Below are 22,586 nucleotides of genomic sequence, written 5' to 3'. Positions count from 1 at the left end.
ACTCCTTTGTCTCGCGGATTCTGCACTCCATGGCCGCACAAAGAACACTTGAACTTCAAAACGTACTAAACACCAGCCTGTTGCTGGGGCTCTTCATGGGCTAGAGATACCAGGCTCATTCACTTGAATGGCGCTAATCCAGACGGGAGAACCTGCTTGACGGTGTATTATGTAAGGGGTCTTTTTTTTTTTCTTCTTTAAGATTAGACAAAACTCACACTACACATAAAATATTTCTACCCCGGGATGGACAGACACAGCCCATCCACTCATCCCGTCTGCTAACACCTTGAATTCTATGGAGACATTGTAACCCAGCACAATGATTCATTCTCAAAGTTCGCTGGCGCCCTTCTCACAGGAGAGGCATTTATGCATCTGTACCAATCCATCATCAGATAGTATTAACCATTACCGGTCATCTGGCTTGTACTTTCACTCGCTATGCATTCCAACCGGGCTGGAAAGAGAGAAGGAGGGGGTGGGGGTTGCACACAAAACAGGAAATTCACAGCTTTCCTAGACATTCAGAAACACCAAAAACTTCGCAAATTAACGACGAAACTGTGAAAAGTGATTAAGTCGAGGCACTTCACACATGAACTTACAACTGCTAATTAAAAACCTCCCACTTAATTGACTATATTTGCATACCACTCTGCCTAAAATGGATAATTAAAATGGGGGAGACGGCCACATCGCAAAAGGTGGGAGATTTTTTTTTCTCTTCTCCTTTCGAAAACGAAGACGTACGCTACAAGGGATTTTACATGGAGTCCCCCCCACCACCACAAGTGTCTCCGCCATAGACGACACTAATAGAAATTGGCCAAAATACTGACAAAAGCCCACGGCGCGATTAGACATAAAGTGGGGCCCAACATCGGACATTCAGACCGATTATGCAAAAAAATGGGGTCTTAAACTTCAAAAGTTCCACATGAAATGCCTGTCCTGTGAATTGTTTGGGAGTAAAAGGGAATTTGCACATTTCCAAATGTTTTCAGAGACCCTTTTGAAAAGGAGCCTCCGTTTTTTTTGACCAAATTCCTTTCATCAGTCTGCACTGAAGACCTCTTAACTCCTGGCTTCTTTGAGGACCCCTGCAGATCCACCATTAATACAAGCAAGCCAAGAGTGTATCCTATTAAACTGAAGTTAAATGCCCCTTTATTTGTTAAATTCTGCTCAGTAACACAATGCATCATTAGCTTATAGGAAGCAGAGTCGCGGCAGACCCTGACGGAACAACCCCAGACTAGATACTTGGTTGCAGCTGCTCTTTAGGTGTAAGATACCATTAGATCTGTGCAGGGAGATCCTCCTTTACCATCTTTTTTTTTCCTTCTTATTTTTTTTGAAAATGCTTTGCTTTGCATATAAAACAGGACATCCCCCCACTGCCGCTATCCTACAGGGAACTTACTTCCTCCCCCTTAGACAAGCAGCCCATTCAGCAGAAATGGAAATCCCACGATGCAATGCAGCAGAACAGCAAGGAGAGATAAAAAAAAGTTACAATACTGCAGTGAGGCTGCTACATTTACAGGAGGGCAACTTCCAGGACGCTACGGCTGGTGCATCGCATTTATCAGGCCGATGGCTAGACTATTTGGTCTGCTCATCAAAAGGGATAGACTGACTATAGACTACAGGGAAAGACGCATTTTAATGCAAAGCCTTATATCTTAAAGGAGAGTCAGATACCCCCTGAAGGAAGCTAGTCTGGAGGAGTTCACCACTCTGTACAATAGAGGACACAATGGTGGTCAGTTGGTCATAGACGTAATGCTTTCCATGGATCACATGCGCATTGCTGTCTAGATTCATTATAGGAAAACTTTTCCCCCTTCCCCTATCAGTATTGAGGAAACCCACAACTACTTGCAGCTGTTGTCCTTGGTTGGATTCGAACCCTGGACTCCAGTGGTGGCTAAGCGTGCTGCCTTCATTGTAGGAAATCTTGTCTGCAAACTGCAAAATCCAGAAACTGGGAACAATACAGAGACCCAGAATATCAACCCAGCCCTGCAGACTGTTTCGGTTGACCCTAACCTAATACCCTTTACCCCTTGTGAATTGGTGCCTCTGTTGCAGAGACCGCTACAGTTTTCTCTATACTCAGATTATCTCTTTGGAGCAAGGAGTGCGTTGCGGTGTAACGTATTGGAGCAACGGCAACGTTCCTGTTTTTCCAAAGAGCTAGTCCGCATAGTTACAAAAATGGTGAACTTTCTGCAAAATAGGCGCCAATTCACGCTGATGACTCTAATCTATATCTGCAGGGCTGGATTGATAAACTGGGGTCTGGGGCCCCTTATAATGGTTTGGCCGCTTTCTGATCGGTCAGATCCCACCAGTTATAAGGATACTTATATAGAGATTCCAAGATCCTACCAATAATATGGAGATTGCAAATGGCTGGAACATTCACAGAATAAGAAAATACTAGATTTGCTTTTGCTCCTCTTAGACTCCTCTATTCAATTACTATTAAGCCACAGAGGTGTTCCTTTCGACCCCGGCGCTCAGTCGCAGTTTACTTCCACTGTTAAATATATGTCACTGTAGGGTGAGACTTGTACCCGAGGCTTTGATAGCAGCTATGAGGTCCCATTGACACGTGAGGCGTCACAAATGGCTGGGGCAGAGATAAGGCACTACAGGCTTTGCTTAGCATTCAACTTTGCCCTCCTGGCAAAGCAAATGGCCTTTTCTAGGAATGCGGGAACATTCATGACCAAAGTTTTTTTTTTCTCGTTTAGAGTTGCTGCCAGGTCCTCCTCCTCCCCGCCCTAGAGACTGGACCGGGAGCCCACTTGGCAAGGCAGGAGGTAGGGTTACATTGGTACAGCGCTGTTTAGTCTGTCAAGTTGGTCATGACCAGACAAGAGTAAGCGCATACCGCACACCTGTTTAATATTAAATCAATCATCCGCCATGGCCGCAGCCTGAAATTCAAGTTCCTTCAGTCACTCTCCAAGGCTTTTGTTTGGCTCCTTAAGAAAAAAAAAAAAAAAGTGTTGGGGGGGGGGGGGGCATGTAAACAGCCTACAGCACAGATATAGAAGGGATGAATGGCTTAGAGCGGGTGCGCGGAGGGAAGAATGGGTGCAGGAGGCTTGGCAGTTATATTTACCCAATCTTTGTTAGGTTTTCATGGAGGATTTAGATTTTTTAATGCTTGTATTGATCTGCCGGTTAAACCCCAAGATTAGGCAGAAATAATACACCTTGTCCGCATGTGATGAAGTGAATGGGGAACTGGATAGGTTGGCGGCATTGTTTTTGCTGGCGTTCTTTGCAGGCGACATAAGCTAAACCTAATAAATAAAAAAAATAAAAAAAACACACTAAAACCATTGTGCTCTCCTCATTAACCATTTATAGGGCCGGTATAATAGACTTCTGTCCGACATGGCACAGCCCAGAAGAACAGCGGTGACTTTAAGGCTTAGAGAGATCTGAATCTTATAAAGAGAGCTTTTAATATCTTATAGAATTATGTAAATGTATCAGGCGGTTCTCAGAACTGGAGAGAGGACAGAAAGTAGTAATCCCGTCTCCGGATCTTAATCAGCTTCTCCCTACTTCTTCCATAGAAGACTGCTACTAAGAACTGTGGATAGTCCCCTTGCAAGGCCCCACATGCAAATAGTCCAATGACGTCTGTATAGTCTTAGAGGCACGTCCGCTAGACGTTCCTATGGATAGAAGAGATTTCTCTTGGTCGGATTCCATACTCGAGTTCTCTAGGAGGAAGTATTTACATCTTTACAGTACGTACAAAGACATGCATAACCAGGCGGCGTTCGGAGTAGAACATGAAGCCACTTATATGGGTATCGCCAATACTACTAGTTGTCAGGGAGTCCTCCATTGGCATATCAATGAGTGCATATGTAATGAAATAGCCCGCAACACTCCTTTGAGCTGGAACGTTCCCTCTGTCTGTCACATTAGGAGTAATTGGTGGTTTCGGCAGCCTGTTAAAATGATCCCTCCTGTCGTAGTCAGCGGGATCTCAATTTAACTCCGATTTTATTTAATATTCAGTCTGTATAATTAAAGAATGAAAAAAAAAAAAACACTGTATTCGAGTCACTTTTATATTATGGTATAAATCTGATTAACGCCGCATGTACGTGTCAAAAAAAAAAAAAACGTGAGTCTACCCAACCCTTACATATTCAATATCCTCCTACAGACGGCAATCGATATTCAGACGGTGTTACATCAATTGCGATGTGGCTGAAAGGGTTAACGCCGCGGCTTGCACAGGGGCGATTACGGACCCTATAAGTTATGATGTAGTTTTACCACTGTGCAGAAAGTGCAGACCGTGCACAAGACAGCTCTTAGGATATTGCTTATGCACATTTCTGATGAAATCTTTGTTAACGCCGCCCAAGGAACCCGCCAACCACCACCGCAGCCCAGGAATAGGATGTCTGGCTTCTGCAGTTTCGAGACACCACTACATTGAGCAATCCCTATAGTTGACAAATACCCGATTACTATATAAGGCTGAGGCCACGCGTTGCACTGTCGAAGGGAGATTGTGCTTCCACCTTTACATTCCCATTCCTTCTACGACACACTTGGCTTGGGCTCAAAAAAAAAACTGCAGAAAAATCTTCAAAAAAAAAAAAAAAAGCATTTTTCCATTAAAATGACATTGTACAACAGTCACCCAACTTTCTAGCAACCGGAATATATCCTACTCGAGTGTATTGGATGCCATGCCATTCAGAAGCCTTAAAAAGCTGGGTGGCTGGAACTGCCCACCAGACTGGCGATCACCCAGCTTTTCCAGGGACAGCTAAGTAGAACTTTTTAGAAGAAATGCTCATTAATTCTACAGATTCCAAGTGATCTGCCAAATCTCCAGGCAGCTGACCCAGATACAGCCTCCATGAGGACTAAAGAATCCAGAGATCCATTAAGCAGATGACTCAAGGAGGCCGCTCGTCTGCCCGGCTCAGTAGTCTATGCCCTATTTAACCCAGACTTCCTAACACTTGATATCCTGTCTGCTGTATCAGGGTCCTTTCTCAATGCTCCAGCAGACACCACACAAAAGGATGTGGCTGCTTTTCTGTTTTTTTTTTTTTCCAGCCTACACAATGAAGAGGTGACCTTACACCCAACTCTATATACTGGATCAATGAAGAGGCCAGCCAACCCCCAACACTATGTCTACTGGACCAGAACAGGTTAAAGCAACAATGTGTTGAATAGGAGGATCTTAACCAATTGGACCATACACATAAGATATCGGTTGGCAGATGACATTGGTGCCCGCTTGTTGCCATGCACATGCACCATCATTAGCTCGGTGGCATTCCTATTTGTAGGGCCAGCTGCTTTGTATCTGATATTAGTTCTGAAGGGCTATTGAGCATGCAGCGCTAGTAGTACATGAGACATTGGCTGGGTAAGTGCTTCCATCTTATTTAATCTCAAGAGTGCCTTGCTAGGAGCAACTAGTGCCATTTACAGGCAGAGAGTCCCTGATCAAGGGAGAAGTGGGAGGAAGAGATGGATAATGGGGAGGGGGATGCCCAGGGGGAGAAAAGCCAAATGAGATTTAGATCTATTGAGATAAACAGAAAGTTAAAGAGACACCCTGCAGACAGGAAAGGGGGGGGGGGGGGATGAAGCCAGATAGGAAACTACAACCCCATAACCGTGGGTGCCCGATGGGAGTTGCAGTAATCCAAAAACATACTCATAAAGTTGCAGCTTTTTCTCTAGTCTGGACTGTATCACCAGTGTAGTACATAGCAGCCAGGTAATAATAAGCCCTTAGGGTCAATTAGACGCCATACCCCTCCCCCATACACATTCTTCCCCTATTGAAGGGCTGTATATAGATATTATAATGAAGCAATTACCAGCTGTAATTTACAGTCTACACAATGCACTGGACAATGTACAGACCGGTACATGTTGTGTTAATCTGCATAGAGATGCCACACATGGGCGCCAATGGTCACCAAATTCTTGGCGCACGCCCCTCACCTAGCAACACATCCTATGATATGTGCGCCCCACTATGTGTGTGAGGCATAAGAGCGGACAGGCAGTGCACGCAAGTATCTAAAAAGGACCTATCGGCCAAAAAGCGCCAGTCTATTGTGGCAGCAGAGTCTGCATTCACAAGATAGCAGCGCGGAAAAGTGCAGGCAAAGCAGGTTTGACAAGCGTGGAATAGACAAGTCACATTAAGGAGGCCCATTCATGAGGTCAGGAGGTGGCTGATGTGCGTTGGGTGTGGATGCATTAGGTGGCTAAACATGCGTAAAAATTAGAAAAAAAAAAATAGAATAAAATATATTCACCCAGACGAAGTGGCTGCTAATGGGTTAATGCCCCCCCCCCCCCGAGCCGGTTGCGCAAAAAAAAAAAAAAAAAAAAGCCCATCCTTTCAGACAAGGCTATTCAAAGCTTCCAACCTCAATCCATGATTAGCCGGGGATAGACAAGCCATTAAAAACGCATCCACCTCCAACTATCACAGATAATGTGCCTCATTAATGTTAACATCGCCACAATGGCTCTGACACACAGTTGTAAGAAACTCCTAGGGAAATTGGGAAGGAGTCTATTCACGGATAATAAGTGAGGGGGGGACGGGGAAAAAAAAAAAAAAAGGGGGTTTAAGCAATAATGTGATTTAATTGGCCTCCCAAGTCGAGATTGGTAAATGCAACTTTTATTATCCGCTCAGAATAATCAGCCAGAACGTCACACGCGTTTTATACCGATGAATAGCGATATCGGATTGGGATGGAAAACTGTACAGTTGCTCAATAGCACAAAGGCACCACAACCCGCTCCGTTGCTCTTCCAAAAAAAAAATAATTTATTTTTTCCAAGTATTAATTGAATTTCCAGCAAATAAAAGGAGATATTTTATAGCTGCGGCTCGGAAGGGGTTAACCCCGAGCGCTCAGATAATGACTCCGAAAAATCTCTCTGCCATTAGTGCCGCAAAGTAGTGATAAATTATATATAAAAAGCACAGGAAGGATTAAAATATGGGATGAGCTTAAAGGACTTTGGAAGGAGTACAGTATGTCATCTTTCAAGGCCCTTAAGTGCTGCCCACTAAATCGGATGCGTGCCAGCTACCAACTTGCTTTACGCACACTGGCATCCACATATGGCTGAGTCCAGACGCCTAAAATAAACCGCCAGTGTCTGGACAGTCAGTCTGGGTGGCAGGCCCTCCTTGTTCAGCTGCCCTAGTTATGTATACAACCACCTACACACAAGGCAGGAGACCGTCAGCAGGCTGGTGCCAGGTGCCTCCACCAGCGGACGGCTAGAAAAGAAAGAGGCTGCCATTCCTAGAAAGAATTGATCGCCGCCATTAAAGGATAGGAACATATAGAAAGTAATATCTTACTCTATGGCCGTGCTATCAACACACAGCATTGCCGGAATAGGAAACTGCCATGTAGATGATAGAGGAAGGGCGGCGTATATAGAGCCGTCTGTCTGCACCTTCAGACACTTGGCTTGTCTGCACCTGTCCTGTCCAGAAAAGTGACCACATCTGCAACAGCACCCACAGACTTTCCATCCGCTGCTCTGTAATCCATCGCAGTGACCGCAGAGAATCCTGCCCAATTATTTATATCATCAAATGACATCAACACATAGGACTCGAAGCAAGGTTGCCATCAGGTCACACTAAAATGCCACTTCTAGAGGACGGCTGTTTGTTGACCACCGCTGCCCGGCGACAACCTGGTCACCTTCCTCGCACCAATAGGTGACAGATCATCCCCTTTAAATTGTAAGACACAAACAGTGTAGAATTAGGTTACCCGGAGGTCAGATCTCCTTACAACAACACAGCGCCAGGACAGGAGAGGAAGTCGCCCTGATCACCCACAATCTGGACAAGTGCAAATTACACCTTTATGGCCGGTAATAACTTCTGCTTCGCTGCCCCCAAACAAACTTGAACTGCCATTAACCCATCGGTCGTAAAGAGGGGGGTAAAAAAGGGACCAAAGACCTATTGCAGACAAAAAGTTGCACATACATCACCCTGTACAGATCAGACATTGCTGCCATAATAACACCATCCAGGACTGTCTACCATTGGCCACTATGAAATATTAACTTTATTTTGCCAGGACGGTCTACCATTGTCCGCCATCTACATAGTATTAAATGGTAACTTTTTTTTTGCCAAATTCAGGCCAACCAACACTCAAAGTATCCACATCTATATTATCGTCTACGTTACTTAACCCATTACGTATCAAATTTACGACAAGGGTGATGATTAACCCCGTCGCTGCCATAATAAAATAAAACGACAGCCGCAAAGTGCGGTCAGTCTGATTTTGACAGCTCGAGACTTGCTAAATCCTTTAACCCCTCATCTCCCAGACTGTCTTAGAAGGTTAATAAGACATGGTATATAACTTTCAGGACACTCACCCTGGCCGCTTTCCGCTTGTACTTGTTGCTGTAGTCGAATTTGTCCTTCATCTCGTCCAGTAGTCGGCCGAGCCGGGCCTGCTCCTCGTCGCTGCCGTAGTCCTGTGCCAGGAGGATATATGCCCTCCAGTTGGCAGAGTCGAAGCCCCAGTGGCACGTCCTGTTTTCCAGCGCCTTGTGCGAATGCACCACGAACTTGTGCGGCGCATAGAGCAGGCGGCAGTCCAGGCACTGGATACAGGGGGCGCTGGGGTTCCCGTACAGCTCCGGGACGAAGAGCCCCTTGCACTTGCCGAAGCATTCGTGGTAGACCCTGAAGCTCTTCTCGGTCACTTCCAGCTCCAGGCTCCCGCCGTCCTTCTTGTTGCACCGGGGCGGATAGCTGCCTCCGTATAGCAATGCGTTGCACAGCCGTTCCGCGTCCGTTTTGGTGATGAGGCCGCAGGAGGGCGCAGAGAACGGCAGGATGCCCATGACTTTCAGGATCTCCAGCTGGTCGGCCGTGCACCGGGAGCAATAGACGTGCAGCTCGTCGCACACCGAGTTGATCTGCTGCAGACTGAAGTCTCTCAGCACCGAGTTGAGGATCTGAGGGAGACACAGCCTCTTCTCCCCTCCGACTACAAAACACGAGATGGTCTCCCCTTCCAGGATAGTCTCACACCTCTCCGTGGAGCGGTCGGACGGGATGAAGAGCGGCCCCCCGGGGATGACAGGCGGGGGCTGCACTGGTAGGCTCAGGACGGGCTCCGGCTCTTTCCCGTTCTCCTTCTTGTGGTACATATCCTGCGCCCAGCGCGCTGAGAAGGCGGCCGGGCCGCCCAAGGAGCTCATGGAGCTCAGGTGGAACTGCTCCAGGGTCTTCTGCAGACCTGGATGAGGCTGGAAGCTCCTGCTCACAGTCTCCATCATTGAAGAAGCGGATACAAAGTATCAAAGCAAACAAACAAACAATCTTCTCTACAACTTAAAAAAAATGCAAAAGAAGGAGGGGGGGGAATCACAAGAGCTCCATGTCCTCCAGGCAGTGTAGTGTCTGCTCCCCAAAACTCTCCAAGAGTCCTGTCTACATGTGCCCCCAAGAAAATGGGGAAAAAAAATCCAACCAAAAAGAGTCAAGACGTTGAGGTCAAACCAAAAAGAACGTAGTTTCCAGTTGTTGAGTTGTCTTCAGTTTGTCTTCATGTTGTTACATTTAGTTCCTGGAGGAGCAGAGCTGTGCTCCTGTCCATGCACACAGCCTGAATGCTTAGCTAATGCCCTGTGTGTGTCTGTGCCTGAGCTCCCTCCCCCAGTGTGTGTCTATCCCCCCCCCTCCCCTCTCCCTTCTCCACCCCCTTTCTTTCTCTCTCTCTCTCTCTCTCTCTCTCTCTCTCTCTGTTTGTTGGTGTCTGCCTCAGTCATTGAATCCCAGCCAAGAATGTGACCAACTCCCCAGGCTGGCTCTTCCAGGAACAACCTCCCCCCCACTCACTCCCTCACTCACTCTCACCCTCCCTGCTGCTGCTGCTGTGCTGCTGGATTTTTTTTTTATTTTTTTTTCTCTTGCTGCAAAACGGAAAAAAAAAATTGTCTGTGGAAAGGGAAGGTAAATCTTATGGTGGTGAGAGCGAGGGAAGGAAAGAGTGAGGCGGGAGGGCTGGTGAAATAGAGGATGGCGAGTGGGGGCTGGGATGGGTTCAGGCAGGTAATGGTTCTCATCTGTGGCTTTTTGACCTCGGAAGGGTTTTGTTCTTGTGGCTAATTCTCCGACTTCTCCATTTAGGTTGTTTGTTTTGTTGGAAGATATTTTTGGAATTTCCAGGCTGTTGTGTGTGTTTCGGGGTCTTATAGTTACATAGTGTCGCTGTTTGTTGTTTCTATGTATATAATGTACATATAATGAAAAATAATAAAACATTGCTAGAGCTTCAGGACAATTGGTGTCGAATGACGTGATTTTTGACCAAAATTTCTTCTGAGCCCTGTTCTCGCTTTTCTTACCCCTCGTTCACATCAGAGTTTGAATTCTGTCCGGGGGAGTCCGCATGAAGATTCCCCGAATGGAATAACAAACGCAAGTGCAAGCGCTGGTGCAGTAAAAGCACAAGGACCCCATAAACTATAATGGGGTCTGTGTGCTTGCCGCGAGATCTCCGCAGGGATCTTGCAGACAGGAAAGTAGTTCACCATCTACTTTCCTGTCCGCATGATTCTGCGCGCAGCCAGCACACGGACCCCATTATAGTCTATGGGGTCCATGTGCTTTTACAGCACAGCGCTTGCAATTGTGTTTGTATTTTGTTTGGGGGGGGTCCCCATGCGGACTTCCACAGACAGAATCCAAACGCTGATGTGAACGAGGGCTTAGATGCTCCTGCTTACCTCTGATCTTCCAAAGGAATGAAAGAGGGACAAAATGTGCGGGTGTTATGCGTGCCACGGTGAACTTGCGCATGATAAAACCCTACACTGCATGACTCCACTATAGAAGCCCTGACACAATGGGCAGCACAGTGACTCAGTGGTTAGCACTGGAGTCCTGCATGGAGTTTGTATGTTCTCCACGTGTTTGCATGTATCTTTACTCCGGTTTTCTCCCACACTCCAAAGACATACTGATAGGGAATGTAGATTGTGAGCCCTATAGGGGACAGTGACTGACAATATCTGTAAAGCGCAACGGAATATGATGACGCTATATAAGTATACAAAATAAATAAATATGTCTGTGAATATGCCCAGGTATTATAGATCCCTCTCAGTGTAATGCCCTTCTCCACATGCTTGGATTGGCATGGATTTCCATTATAACTCACACCAGAAAACTGGCATGCGTTATAATAAATATGTCGGGTCCCTGGCCCTCCTCACATTCACACAATGGCAGGGTGTGGAGCAGGATATGGCACAACTTTGGCATGAGAGAGGGTCTAGTGCCAAATATCTACCACAAAATCATCCCTCTGCACTAGAAAACTGGCGTCGAGGGATTGGTAAATTTCCCGCATTGAGTTTGTGCAAGTTGGCTGACGTTTAACCAAAAGTGGCAACCACCAGCCGAAAGTATCCCGCATGGCCAAACTATTTTTGCCATACTAGAGCCTGGCACCAGCCGTTGCTGATCATCATCAATCTCAAGACAAACCCTTTTAAGGCCGGGGCCTCACGTGATGTAAACTAACTAGCGAATCCCATCTACGCATTGCTGCGATTTCTAAAACCGTTCCAGTTTTGGAAATCGCTGCATATCAACTATACCTATGGAAATTCCGTATTCCCTATAGGTATAATGGAAGGAGAAACCTCTGCGGACTTTCTCTGAAAAGCCCTGCAACAAAATCCGCGATGAGTTGCCGCCACGGTTTTACGTGCAGCTCCTTTTTGCTGCCTAATACAGCGATGCTACATGACAAGGACACAGACAGACAAATTTGAGACATGGGCTACAACCGCTGATGGTAAGGGGGAACATCCTCATCCTGTGGTCCGTTGTTCCTCTGGTGTCTGCATCCCTTCGCCCATGTTGCGCATGTATTAACATCAGTAGTCTATAATAAGTCTATAATCAAGGTCAAGTGCTTTTCCGATTCTGTCTGGAAATCTACTTGTGTTCCCGTCATTCTCCCAGGGAGAATAATCTATTTCAGAACAATCACTTATCATACGCTACATATTGTTTGGTCATAATGCCGTGAGATACGCCATCTGGTTTCTGATCAACAATATTCAAATGAGACTTCCAACAACAGAGGGTCGTGTTTGACTCTCCCAAAAACCCATTAACATTCAGAGAACAAACATCCTATTTTGCTACGTGCCTGGTGTGTCAGACACTACATTGGACACATATGGCTAGTCGCAATTCACCTCCATATTTATTAACATACTACATGAAAGCAACTACATCGGCAGCGATCATGTATTTTTAGGGTAGGGCAAAATACTTTTAGTCCTTATGGTCCTATATATAGGATTTGTTCAACTTGTCAATCTAAAAAAGAAGAAAATCCCAAAGGGCAAAATGTTTGAGTTCTATTCTTGGCTCAGAGTATTTGCCCCAACTGTTTTGGTCGTCTGTACCTTGGCATAAGCCTTCAGTACAAGACTAATTAGCATTTTCCTATCCATCACAACTGATTAACCTAGACATCAATGACCATTAGATGCATCACAGCACATAGTGCCCCCTGCTGGTACTGCCAGAAACTGCAGATCAGTATTTTAGTCTCCAGACTTCATAGCAAGTAATGAAATCCAATGTAAAGTAATTGGAATGATTGGACAATACTCTGCTAACACCAGATGTAAATGTCTCTGATTTACATTCGGGTTGTGATCACATCCTTCTCACTATGTTAAAAAGCCACATCATTTCTCTTTCAGCGTAATTTATGGGATCACCAATTTCCCATAAAACTAAACAAGGATGCTGGCCAAGAATTTGAGGTCAGTGAAGCCTTTTGTCGCACTTTGATGTCTGAAGCCAAATTTAACTACGATCACATATTAAAAATATTGTAGAGACTTGTGCGTTATAGAAGAGTCTTTACATCCAGGGATTGCTGCCTAAAGTGTATTAACCTAATTGCCAAAAATAATAGATATCTGGACTTGAGCATCGTATTCTGGGCTAGGATATTGACTCCCTGATACTACACTTAGAGTGTAGGGCTACCATAAGTCGCCTGATACCTAAGACACTTCATCTTAGATTGTGGGAATTGATTTGTTACTTTGTATGATCTCGATTTGTCTGTACATGAATCTTAAGGGTTGTAAAGGGCTGCGGAATACGTTACTATATATATAATTATTACTTCAGAAGATGCTGAAGCCTTGGTGAAGATGTCGTAGGCTGGCCGTACATCCGTACATTCAGCCTGTGGTCTAAATGGGGAGAGGTGAGTAAATCTCCTGTGGTGACTTATACTCCTGAGAACAGAGGTGCCAGGTATCTTAATATCCAACTCCCTTGATCCTTATCCTTCAACATATTCTCCATGCCTGACCACCAGTCTTCTGACTTGGAGACATTCTCGATAACTGCAATGGGACTAGCTGTGCATTATAGTCCTATTGCATCAATGCCAAGAACTTCACCAATACTGCCTTCTACTATGTCCACATTTTCTTGAAGACTTGTTGCCCACTATGTATTTGCAGGAGATTCAGAAGTTTGTTGAGATGAGCCAAACTGTGCAATGTGATGACCACTATAATCTCTGAGCGTGGACCCTCATTCTCTCTATAGAAGACATCGGGGTAGTATCTTGCGATGTCGTTGTACTACAGTACAATATCATATCTGCAGACGAGAAGAGGAAACTCTACATCCTACTGGGAGAAGAAGAGACCACTGTGGAGATCGCTGCCCAATACGTGTCCAGCTGTCACCAAACAAGAGGAAGATGAGACCCCACGGACTGTTATACCCCAAACCACCTCCCCATATAGCGGCTACCATTAAGAGGAAGATGAGACTCCACGGACTGTTATACCCCAAATCAACCACCACCACCACCACCACCCCCCCCCATACCAACCTCTCCCCCTCCCCCCGACTCCAACTCCTCCCCCACACACACACACACACTTTACTAGCTTTGGCAATGCCAAATATCTATTCGGACGTGCCAATAAAGCCTATTTGACCTATAACATGCACCCCTCAGGCAGGTATTTTATCATAACCTTGAGGACATTGGTGTCAAAGCCAAGCTGCAGAGGCAAATCATAGGACTATTTAAAGGGGTTGTCCCAGGAGTTTTACTTTCTTTCCTTCCTCCAGGGTTCTTTCATATTGGGATATTTTGGGATAGTTCTGACCCTGGGTCACATCAACAGTACCAGCCTCCAGGTCACTTTGCATCCTCCGCCCTCTCCCATTTTTATCACTGGCTGCTATGTGATCTGACTTTACTATAGTCTGCCATTCCTTTTAGTGCAGGTAAACTACCTGCAAAACAGAAGAGGAGTCGGATTGGGCTAGATGTTGGTTCTGTTCACGTAACCTGAGGTCAGATCCAACCTGGAACCCTCTGGTCCAGCATGAAAAAAAATCTGGGGGAAGTATGTAAAATAAAATGCCTTTAAGTGTGGCAGGAACTGTCTACAATGGAGGTGCCATTGACACCCTAAATTGGCCAAATATTTCCAGAGTGTAATGAGCCATTACTGAATACAATCTCTCCTACTCAGTGCAACAAGGAAATAAAGAATAAGAAAATATCATTTTTTAAAATATATTCCTATGGTTCACCGCTCAGCTGTTCTATGCATAGGCCCAGTTTCCGACCCTCATACCCTCCATGAGCTAATCCATACAGTAGATAAGCTGTGTGACCCAAGCTCCCCTGCCTGCATCATACCAGTAGCACTTTAGGGCTTGTTCAGACAAACACTTTTTTTTGCAGACTGGATAACACATGCTTTTACATAATGATATGCTGAATTCTCAAGAACAGACTCCTACATGCAAGGCACTCCTGCTTTCCAGCCACAGCCCTAAAACATAGTAGTAGGCTGCCATGTTAATTGTACATCAGGGAGCCCCATCTGTAAGTGCTGGTGTTGTAAGAGATGGATTGCAAGCTCTAATGGTGCAGGGACAGCGATGAATGGAGTCTCTTTGGAGCTGTGTGCAGAATACGAGCAACTTATAAATAAAAGATAATGCTGAACAATAACTGTATGCCAAATGGCTCTACTGCAAATATATAACATGTAATAGATGCAAGGGACTAATACTAGATCTGCTGCATGGACCTAGTGTCACGGTCAAAGCAGGGGGTAGTCAGGGTCAAAGGGGGGTATACGAGAATATATAGATGGCACTTGAAGGGGCTGTCTAAGATTTAAGACAAATTCTAAAAGCCAAAGCACAAGATTGCAAAGGTCAGGGACTGGTAGCCATCTCTTCAGAACAAGGCCAGTTGGATCAGCATTCCCTGCTTTTAGACATGTTTTTGTGGACAATTCCTTCAAGTACTTGAGAAAAAAATATTTTCTATTATACCCAAAACAGGTTCATTCTTATCCCAGGGCTGTGTCTGATATTGTAATTCAACCATATACTTAAAGGGGTTTTCCATCCTCAGGCCCACCCTGATCTGCTGGCACGTCTGGTACGATACAGGGCTCCAGGGTGTCTTTGGAGTGTGGGAGGAAACTGGAGTACCGGGAGGAAGACAGGGAGAACATACAAACTCCTTGTAGATATTGTCCTTGGCTGGATCTGAACCACTTTAAAGGGAGCTTAGAGTGAATACCACACACAGACCCGGGACAAGACCGGTACCCATATTCCACTTCTCATTTTTGGTTAGCACTGTTGCCTTCTGTGCCGGGGTCTCAGGAATCCAACCAAGTACAATATCTTCACGGATTCTGTATATTCTCCTTGTGTTTGCATGGGTTTCCTCCCACACTCCAAAGACATATTGATAGGAAATTTAGATTGTAAGTCCAACTGGAGACTGAATTATAAAGCACTGCAGTATATGTTGGCGCTATATAAACAAAATAAGCACACGAGTTCTCAGGCGTGGGGTGTATATTTTAATCATTTTGGACATACCCTACATATAAAGATGATTGTACGATTCTCCAATGGAAAATGTGTTTTGTTAGGTTGCCCTTTAAATGCTTTAAAGGGATTCTATCATTAAAATCAGATTTTTTTCTCAATCTCGCGTAGGAATAGCCTTCAGAAAGGCTATTCTTCTCCTATGTTTAGATATCTTCTCCCCGCCGCCATTCAGTAGAAATCAAGGTTTTCGTCTGTATGCAAATGCTGCGAAAGAACTCTCCAGCGCCGCCTCCATCTTCTTCAGGAACGGTCTCTCTGCTCGTCTTCTTCTGGAGCTGGGTTCAAACTTCTAGGCCTCGGGCAGAGCAGACTGTGCATGTCCACAGGCCACACGAAAATGGATGCTTACACCAGATTACTGTGTAAGCGGCTGTTTTTCTTGTGGTCTGCTCTGTCCAAGGCCTAGAAGTTTGAACCCAGCTCCAGAAGAAGACGTGCAGAGAGACCGTTCCTGAAGAAGATGGAGGCGGCGCTGGAGATTTCTCTCGCAGCTTTGGGGATGCCCCCACTGTTATTTGAGTGCTAGGGACCGCCCCCAGTGCTGCAAGAGAACTCATTTGTATACAAATGAAAACAGGATTTCTACCAAATGGTGGCCTGGAGAAAACATCTAAAGGTAGGAAAAGAATAGCCTTTCTTAAGGCTATTCCTACATGTCAACGAGAAAAAATTTGGTTTTAATGATAGAATCCCTTTAATGATCCCAACACCACATGGATGGAGCATGCCTGGAGGAAATTCAACAAATTTAATAAAATGTGATGTTTAACTATTTCTTGAAATAAACACATGGTCATAGGGGTTCTATAAGGTAACAAAGAGTCACGATGGGGTGCGATATATCCAATGAAGTCCTGGAGAATAGGTTAGTGCACCCTACAGGACCCTTGTCTAGTCTATATGTTAGTTCACATATGCAGCATTAATTAAAATCCTATATTTAATAAAGCCCTGACGCTCCGACCATACATCACCGCTGCATTATTATCGACGTTATGTTCACTACTGATACATCTTAATAGCTTATTATCCAGTAATGATGCTCTAACACTCTATACAGAATCCCTCGGTGACTGTGAGGACGTAGAATTGCTTCAACTCATTATTGAGCCATTTTTCTTGGGTTGCACCTACGCCGGCGTCCTCACGTGTCAGCAGAGCGGCCTCTTGTCCCACATTGAGACTCCAGGTTCACTTATGACACTCTCTTCATTCACTTTGGAGAAGACCTGATTCTTTCAGAAGTAGATTTTCTGGTTGCCGCGTCTGGGAGCCCTCCCTGGCGTCTTTTGGATAGCTCGGCTCTCACATGCTAGCTCAGTCATTTCATTGGGCCGAGGTCCCTGGTGTCTTCTAATAAGTGTAGGGAAAGTCTTTCACGGCTTTATTAAAACAAACGGATTCTCATCCTGGAAGTCGTAACTATAGGGTCTGATGGATATGGACAATTACCCAACGTCCACCCTTAGCGCTATTTTCTACATGGATCGGTAGAAAATTTCAATAATAGTAGAAAATGGATGTGATAAGTCACACGGCTGTCATGATCGGCTGCTAGGGTCAAGATATACAGTCCACGATGGGAACCGTTTAAGGAATTTTTTATATTGTATTAGAACGATTTGCTACACTTTTCAGATTTGACTATTTAGACACTTTTGTATCCGCTCGCTATCACTGCTTTGTTACTTTGTAGCGGTTTCTATAAGGTCAGGCGTGTTTGCACCCACGGATTCTTTTTATATTATTACAAAGCAAATCGCTTTCTGTTGATGAAATAAAATTTTTTTCCAAATGTACGCATCAGACGGAACATTTGTATGACCTAGTTTAAGAATGATTTTCACCTGATCTTTATTTCCAATGTATTGTGACAGATCTATGTAATCTCTGGGGAAAACTCTTAAATCCGGGGCCTCGCGTGGCGTTAACACGGAAAAAATGTGGCGTTTTACAGTCTAGCAAATCCACATCATGCAAAAAATACTGCGCTGTTTTTCCCACCGCGCAGGATAGGTCACCAGTAGCTGAAACCTGGATCCTGCACCGATCAGCTGATTCAACTGCCAGAAGCCATATACAATGTATATGGCCAAAAGCAGATTTGTTGCTATTGAATTGAATGAGAGCAGGGCTGCAGCCGGATCAGATAATATGTGCAGGGTCCGGGTGTCAGACCCCCGCTGATCAGATACTGATGACCTATCCTGTGCATTAGTCAACACTATCTATTATGCCTGCATCTCGGACAACCCCTTTAATTGATATCTATGTGCAATCTCTTTCCCTTGTTCTCCATAGCAACTACTCAGAGCTCTGCTTTTATTTCTAAAAGGGTTTATAAGATATCCTTTTTGTGATCCGGAGTTAAAAAGAGAGGAGTCTTGTGTCTCCATCATTGTTTAACCATACACAGTGCCATACATTTGGTTGTGGCAGTGTCTGGTACTGTGGCTCACTTCAGTACAGTCCCAACTCAAGTGCAGTACCAGAGTCAGCCTCTACTCAATGTATGGCACTATACCGGCATCACTGCTATTTGTAATCTACTGTAGACAAATTTAAAGACGACCTCCAGTATATTTGAATAGAAGAAACTTTATAATATACCTTATCAAGGATTTCTGTTTCCTTTTCCATTTATTAAGCCGTTCTCCTGCTCCTTATATTCAATATGGCTGCTTATTAACATTGTATTAATCTCTGTATCCAGCCTCACACACAGAGCTCTATGGAGAAGGGAGAATTTATTTGCCTCATTCTGTGCACTTTTAGCCTCTTATCTACAAACACAGCAGTGTTAAAAGAGTTCGGAATAGCAAAGTGTCGAAGCAGGTGGTATATAAGTGTGTTGGACAAAATACACAGCAGACAATCTGACTTTCTAAACCAGGAATAGGCTATTTCTTTATAAAACATTGTTTATAGTCCCAATTACTGGTGTGAACACAGCCTTACCATGAGCTCCAGGCTATGGGTACTGGAATAATACTGTACATGGAGTTCCTTTAACCCAGTATCATCTGATCTGGCAATTCTGTTATTTTTTCCTGGCAGGAATCCTTCTAGTATTAAAGTTCCTTTATGCATGGCTGGTGCCCACACCTATCAGCAGCCTAACCCCAGTGTTTACAATTGTCACATAGTAATCTGCCCATAGACATATAATAGAGCCTTATTGTTTACTATGGTTGGTCTGCTCTCTATGTGCCAGGAGTCTTGTCCTGATCTGACTCTTGGCTTCAGCGTGCATTAAAGTAGGTCCAGGAAATGGTCTTTAAATAACTCTACCTAAAAGACAGGAAAACAATTGAATTCACTATTAGAGATGGGACTGTGTACAGTATGTACTGTATGTGACGGGGACGGACATTTTTGAGAATCCTGGCAGCAAATGTATATTAGTGCAGTCAAGTGTACAGAGAGGACAAAGCCAATGCTATTGCTGCAGAAATGTAAAGTACTTAGTGTGTGCAATATTTGTAGTTCACCTCCGACGAGAGCGAGTTATTGTTCTTCTCCTACACATCTCTACATCTGTAAAGAACCAGTCTAGACCCAATTTCTATGGGACTGATCAGGTTTGTCGTGCTGTAAATTGTACTGCTGAAATTCTATGTACAGTTTTATGGTAAAGATCGTCCTGCAAATTTAAAGGGGTTGTCCAGGTGTAACATAAAAAGAAAAGTATACTCACCTGTTCCCTTCTCTCTGTTGTCCTATATATTCCATTTTGTGCCATGTCCTTGATGCTGGATGCCCAGTGCCGCACATGACTACTGTCACCAATCAGCGGTTGCTGTTAAGGAACAGGAAACATTTATTATTCGTCTTAGTGGTCAGAGTGGAAATTGCAGGATTTAGTTGGTTTTTTTTTTAATCATAGATAGTGGCATGGAAAATAAAAATTGCAAAAATTATTTAAAAAAATGTTTCACAAAAAAAAAAAAGTCATTTTCTGGTGACACATTCCTTTTCATAACCTTGCACAATTATGGCCCCAGCCCTGTGCATCTCCTTACACAACGCAATTGCTAAGCAGTGTACATCCTCATGGTACTGTGGACTTATCCACATATCCCCTGGAAACTGTACAGTAGCAACAGATCTAAAAGAAAATTTCCTATACGTACTGAGCAAAAACATCCAAAAAGCAGATTTCCCCGCCGTGCTGTTTTTAAGCTGCAGCAAGCCAATCTGGGCTGCAAATCATGGATTTATATGCATAGAGTAAAATTTGTGGCTAACATGCAGCAGCTAAGGTAGGAATTCTTCATAAAAATACACAATTTGGTGTGATTTCCTATGGCAGTAAGTTTGGAGTATATCAGTCTCATGTGGACGTACCATAAGGATATTTTTAGGCATGACAGATTTTTTGAAGAATTTTGCTTTTGTCCCATACATCAGAAATTTTCTGAAGTTGATTGTATTGTCTCTGGTGTAAAGGGAGTCTGTCAGCAGTAAATCAGTTATAAACCTAATCCCAGTACATTGTAGAGGTGATTCTACAGTTACCAAATATGTTGATCAGCTTTGGAGTCCTGCTTTTATGTAAATCAATGATCTATCTATCTATCTATCTATCTATCTATCTATCTATCTATCTGTATATTGTGGGGAAGGTAGCTCAGTAGAAACAGTGGTGCAGATCCAACCAGTCAAGAACACAAATCTTGCAGCAAACCGGTTTATTTAAAAAATACAGCATAATAAATAAACCTTGACTCCAGGCACAGGATAAGCAAAATAAAATACAGCCTTAACTTCAGGCAAAACAATAAGAAACAAAATCCTGCTCATCTGAGCTACTAACTAAGGGCTCGTTCACATCAGCGTTCTCCTCTCCGTAGTTCAGGTTTCCGTTTCCTGCATAAAACAGAGCAGGAGACAGAAACCTGCAGGAGACTTTCTCACCCATTCATTTGAATGGGTGAGAAAGCTGTCCGGCCGTGAGCGGCAGTGAGCATTTTGCGCTCTCCGCCACGAAACCGGGTTTTTTAATCCGGACACAAAGTCGGACATGCAGTACTCTGTGTCTGGATTAAAAAATCCGGTTTCGCGGCGGAGAGTATAAATAGCTTTCCAACTTCTGGCATTCAGAAGACGGAAAGCTCAGAACGGACAGCTGAACGCTAGTGTGAACCTAGCATAAACAGTAATAATAAGCTAACTATATGTGTGGCTTACTAACAGCCACACAAGAAAACAAATAAGCACAATACAGTCTCACTGGACTCAGAGTAACAGGACAGACCCAGACGCCTCCTCTTACTCCCAGGATCTGCCCTGAAGTGCAGGCTCTGCAGCCTTTTATGGCCCAGTAATGATCCCAGGACTCACACCTGGGGCTGAGGCCTATTCAAGACCTGCCCTGGACCACACATAGGTAAGAAACCTGAGACTGATATAACAGGACTCCAGCACCCTGTCTGTCACCTTCTTACAATAAATGTGTTTTATATTTTAGGGAGTCTCCATGTAGTTGTTATGAATTGGCTGCTCACCTTTTTCCCTTGTGATAAGCCACAACTACTGAAAGGGTGTATATCTCACGGATTCACAGATGTATGGAGGGCAGTGTCTATTGGCACCTGGATGACTGAAAACCACCAGAGTCGTAGGTAATGCACAATTACGTCTTTTGGGGCTGGAAAGCTACCAAAAAAATGGATATGCGCTCCTCTTTGGGAAAATAGGAATCGGCATCAGCACAGGACTTGATATGACCGGACTTTTATTGCAGGATCACGGACCTCAGATCCAAACAGTAAATGGACTGTGTCCTGAAAGCTACAGAAGATCATCAAGGAATTGATTGGATCCGAGGAATGGGTGCACTATCCGTGGTGCGTGATACCCTGAAATGTGTTATCCTAGTCATTTCCGTAATAAAAGTCCTTTCTTAGGAGGAGAGCGTATCCCTGCTTTTTTTGAGCTTTCCAGCCCCATAAGACGAAATTGTGCAAACTTGATTTTATATGTGTATATATATATATATATATATATATATATATATATATATATATATATATACATACATACATACAGATAGAGGGAGAGAGATACATCAGAGTGTATGTATATATACATATTATAATTATATTGAAGCTGAGCCATTTATACTACATAGATATTTTTGGCCATGCTATTACTAGTATAGAACAGAAAATCTCCTTATACAGGGGAAAAAGCAATCCCTTTTTTTGATGAAATATAGTTCGGTGGCTTTATGTCTATAAAAAGCTGAATCCTCAGAGCCGGCAGAAAAGGGAGTCCTTATTCCGCCTCCCAAGCTGTCATACCACAGGTCTCTAAGAGGTACTAAACACTAAACAGGCGATGTGTTACAAAACATATATATATATATATATATATATATATATATATATATATATATATATATAAGAATTGCACCTTTTAATATGATAAAGTATTTGAAGCATTTGCTTTATTTTGTCTAGGACATGACTATTAGACATCCCCTCATAGTCTAAAGCAGAGAACAAATGAGAACTTTATATACTGGATCCAAAATATTTATATGTAAAAA

The 22,586-nt window shown here is 44.0% G+C and overlaps 1 protein-coding gene across 3 annotated transcripts in view; it reads right to left on the bottom strand.

Moving 5' to 3' along the window:
• SKI (SKI proto-oncogene) overlaps positions 1-22,586 on the bottom strand; it is a 307,129-nt gene that overhangs the window by 53,547 nt on the left and 230,996 nt on the right. For 2 of the 3 annotated variants that reach the window (XM_075279625.1, XM_075279627.1), the window contains exon 1: positions 8,464-9,750. In XM_075279625.1, the coding sequence (XP_075135726.1) occupies positions 8,464-9,375 (912 nt within the window). In that variant the 5' untranslated portion in view covers positions 9,376-9,750. Of the gene's footprint in view, positions 1-8,463; positions 9,751-22,586 lie in introns of those variants that run through there. The other variant, XM_075279626.1, reaches the window with a different exon arrangement.

Source organism: Leptodactylus fuscus, chromosome 6 (assembly GCF_031893055.1).
Source record: "Leptodactylus fuscus isolate aLepFus1 chromosome 6, aLepFus1.hap2, whole genome shotgun sequence".
In the NCBI taxonomy this organism is placed as follows: domain Eukaryota; kingdom Metazoa; phylum Chordata; class Amphibia; order Anura; family Leptodactylidae; genus Leptodactylus; species Leptodactylus fuscus.
The sequence above is the reverse complement of the archived record's forward strand: the minus strand, read 5'-3'. Positions and strand labels throughout refer to the sequence as shown.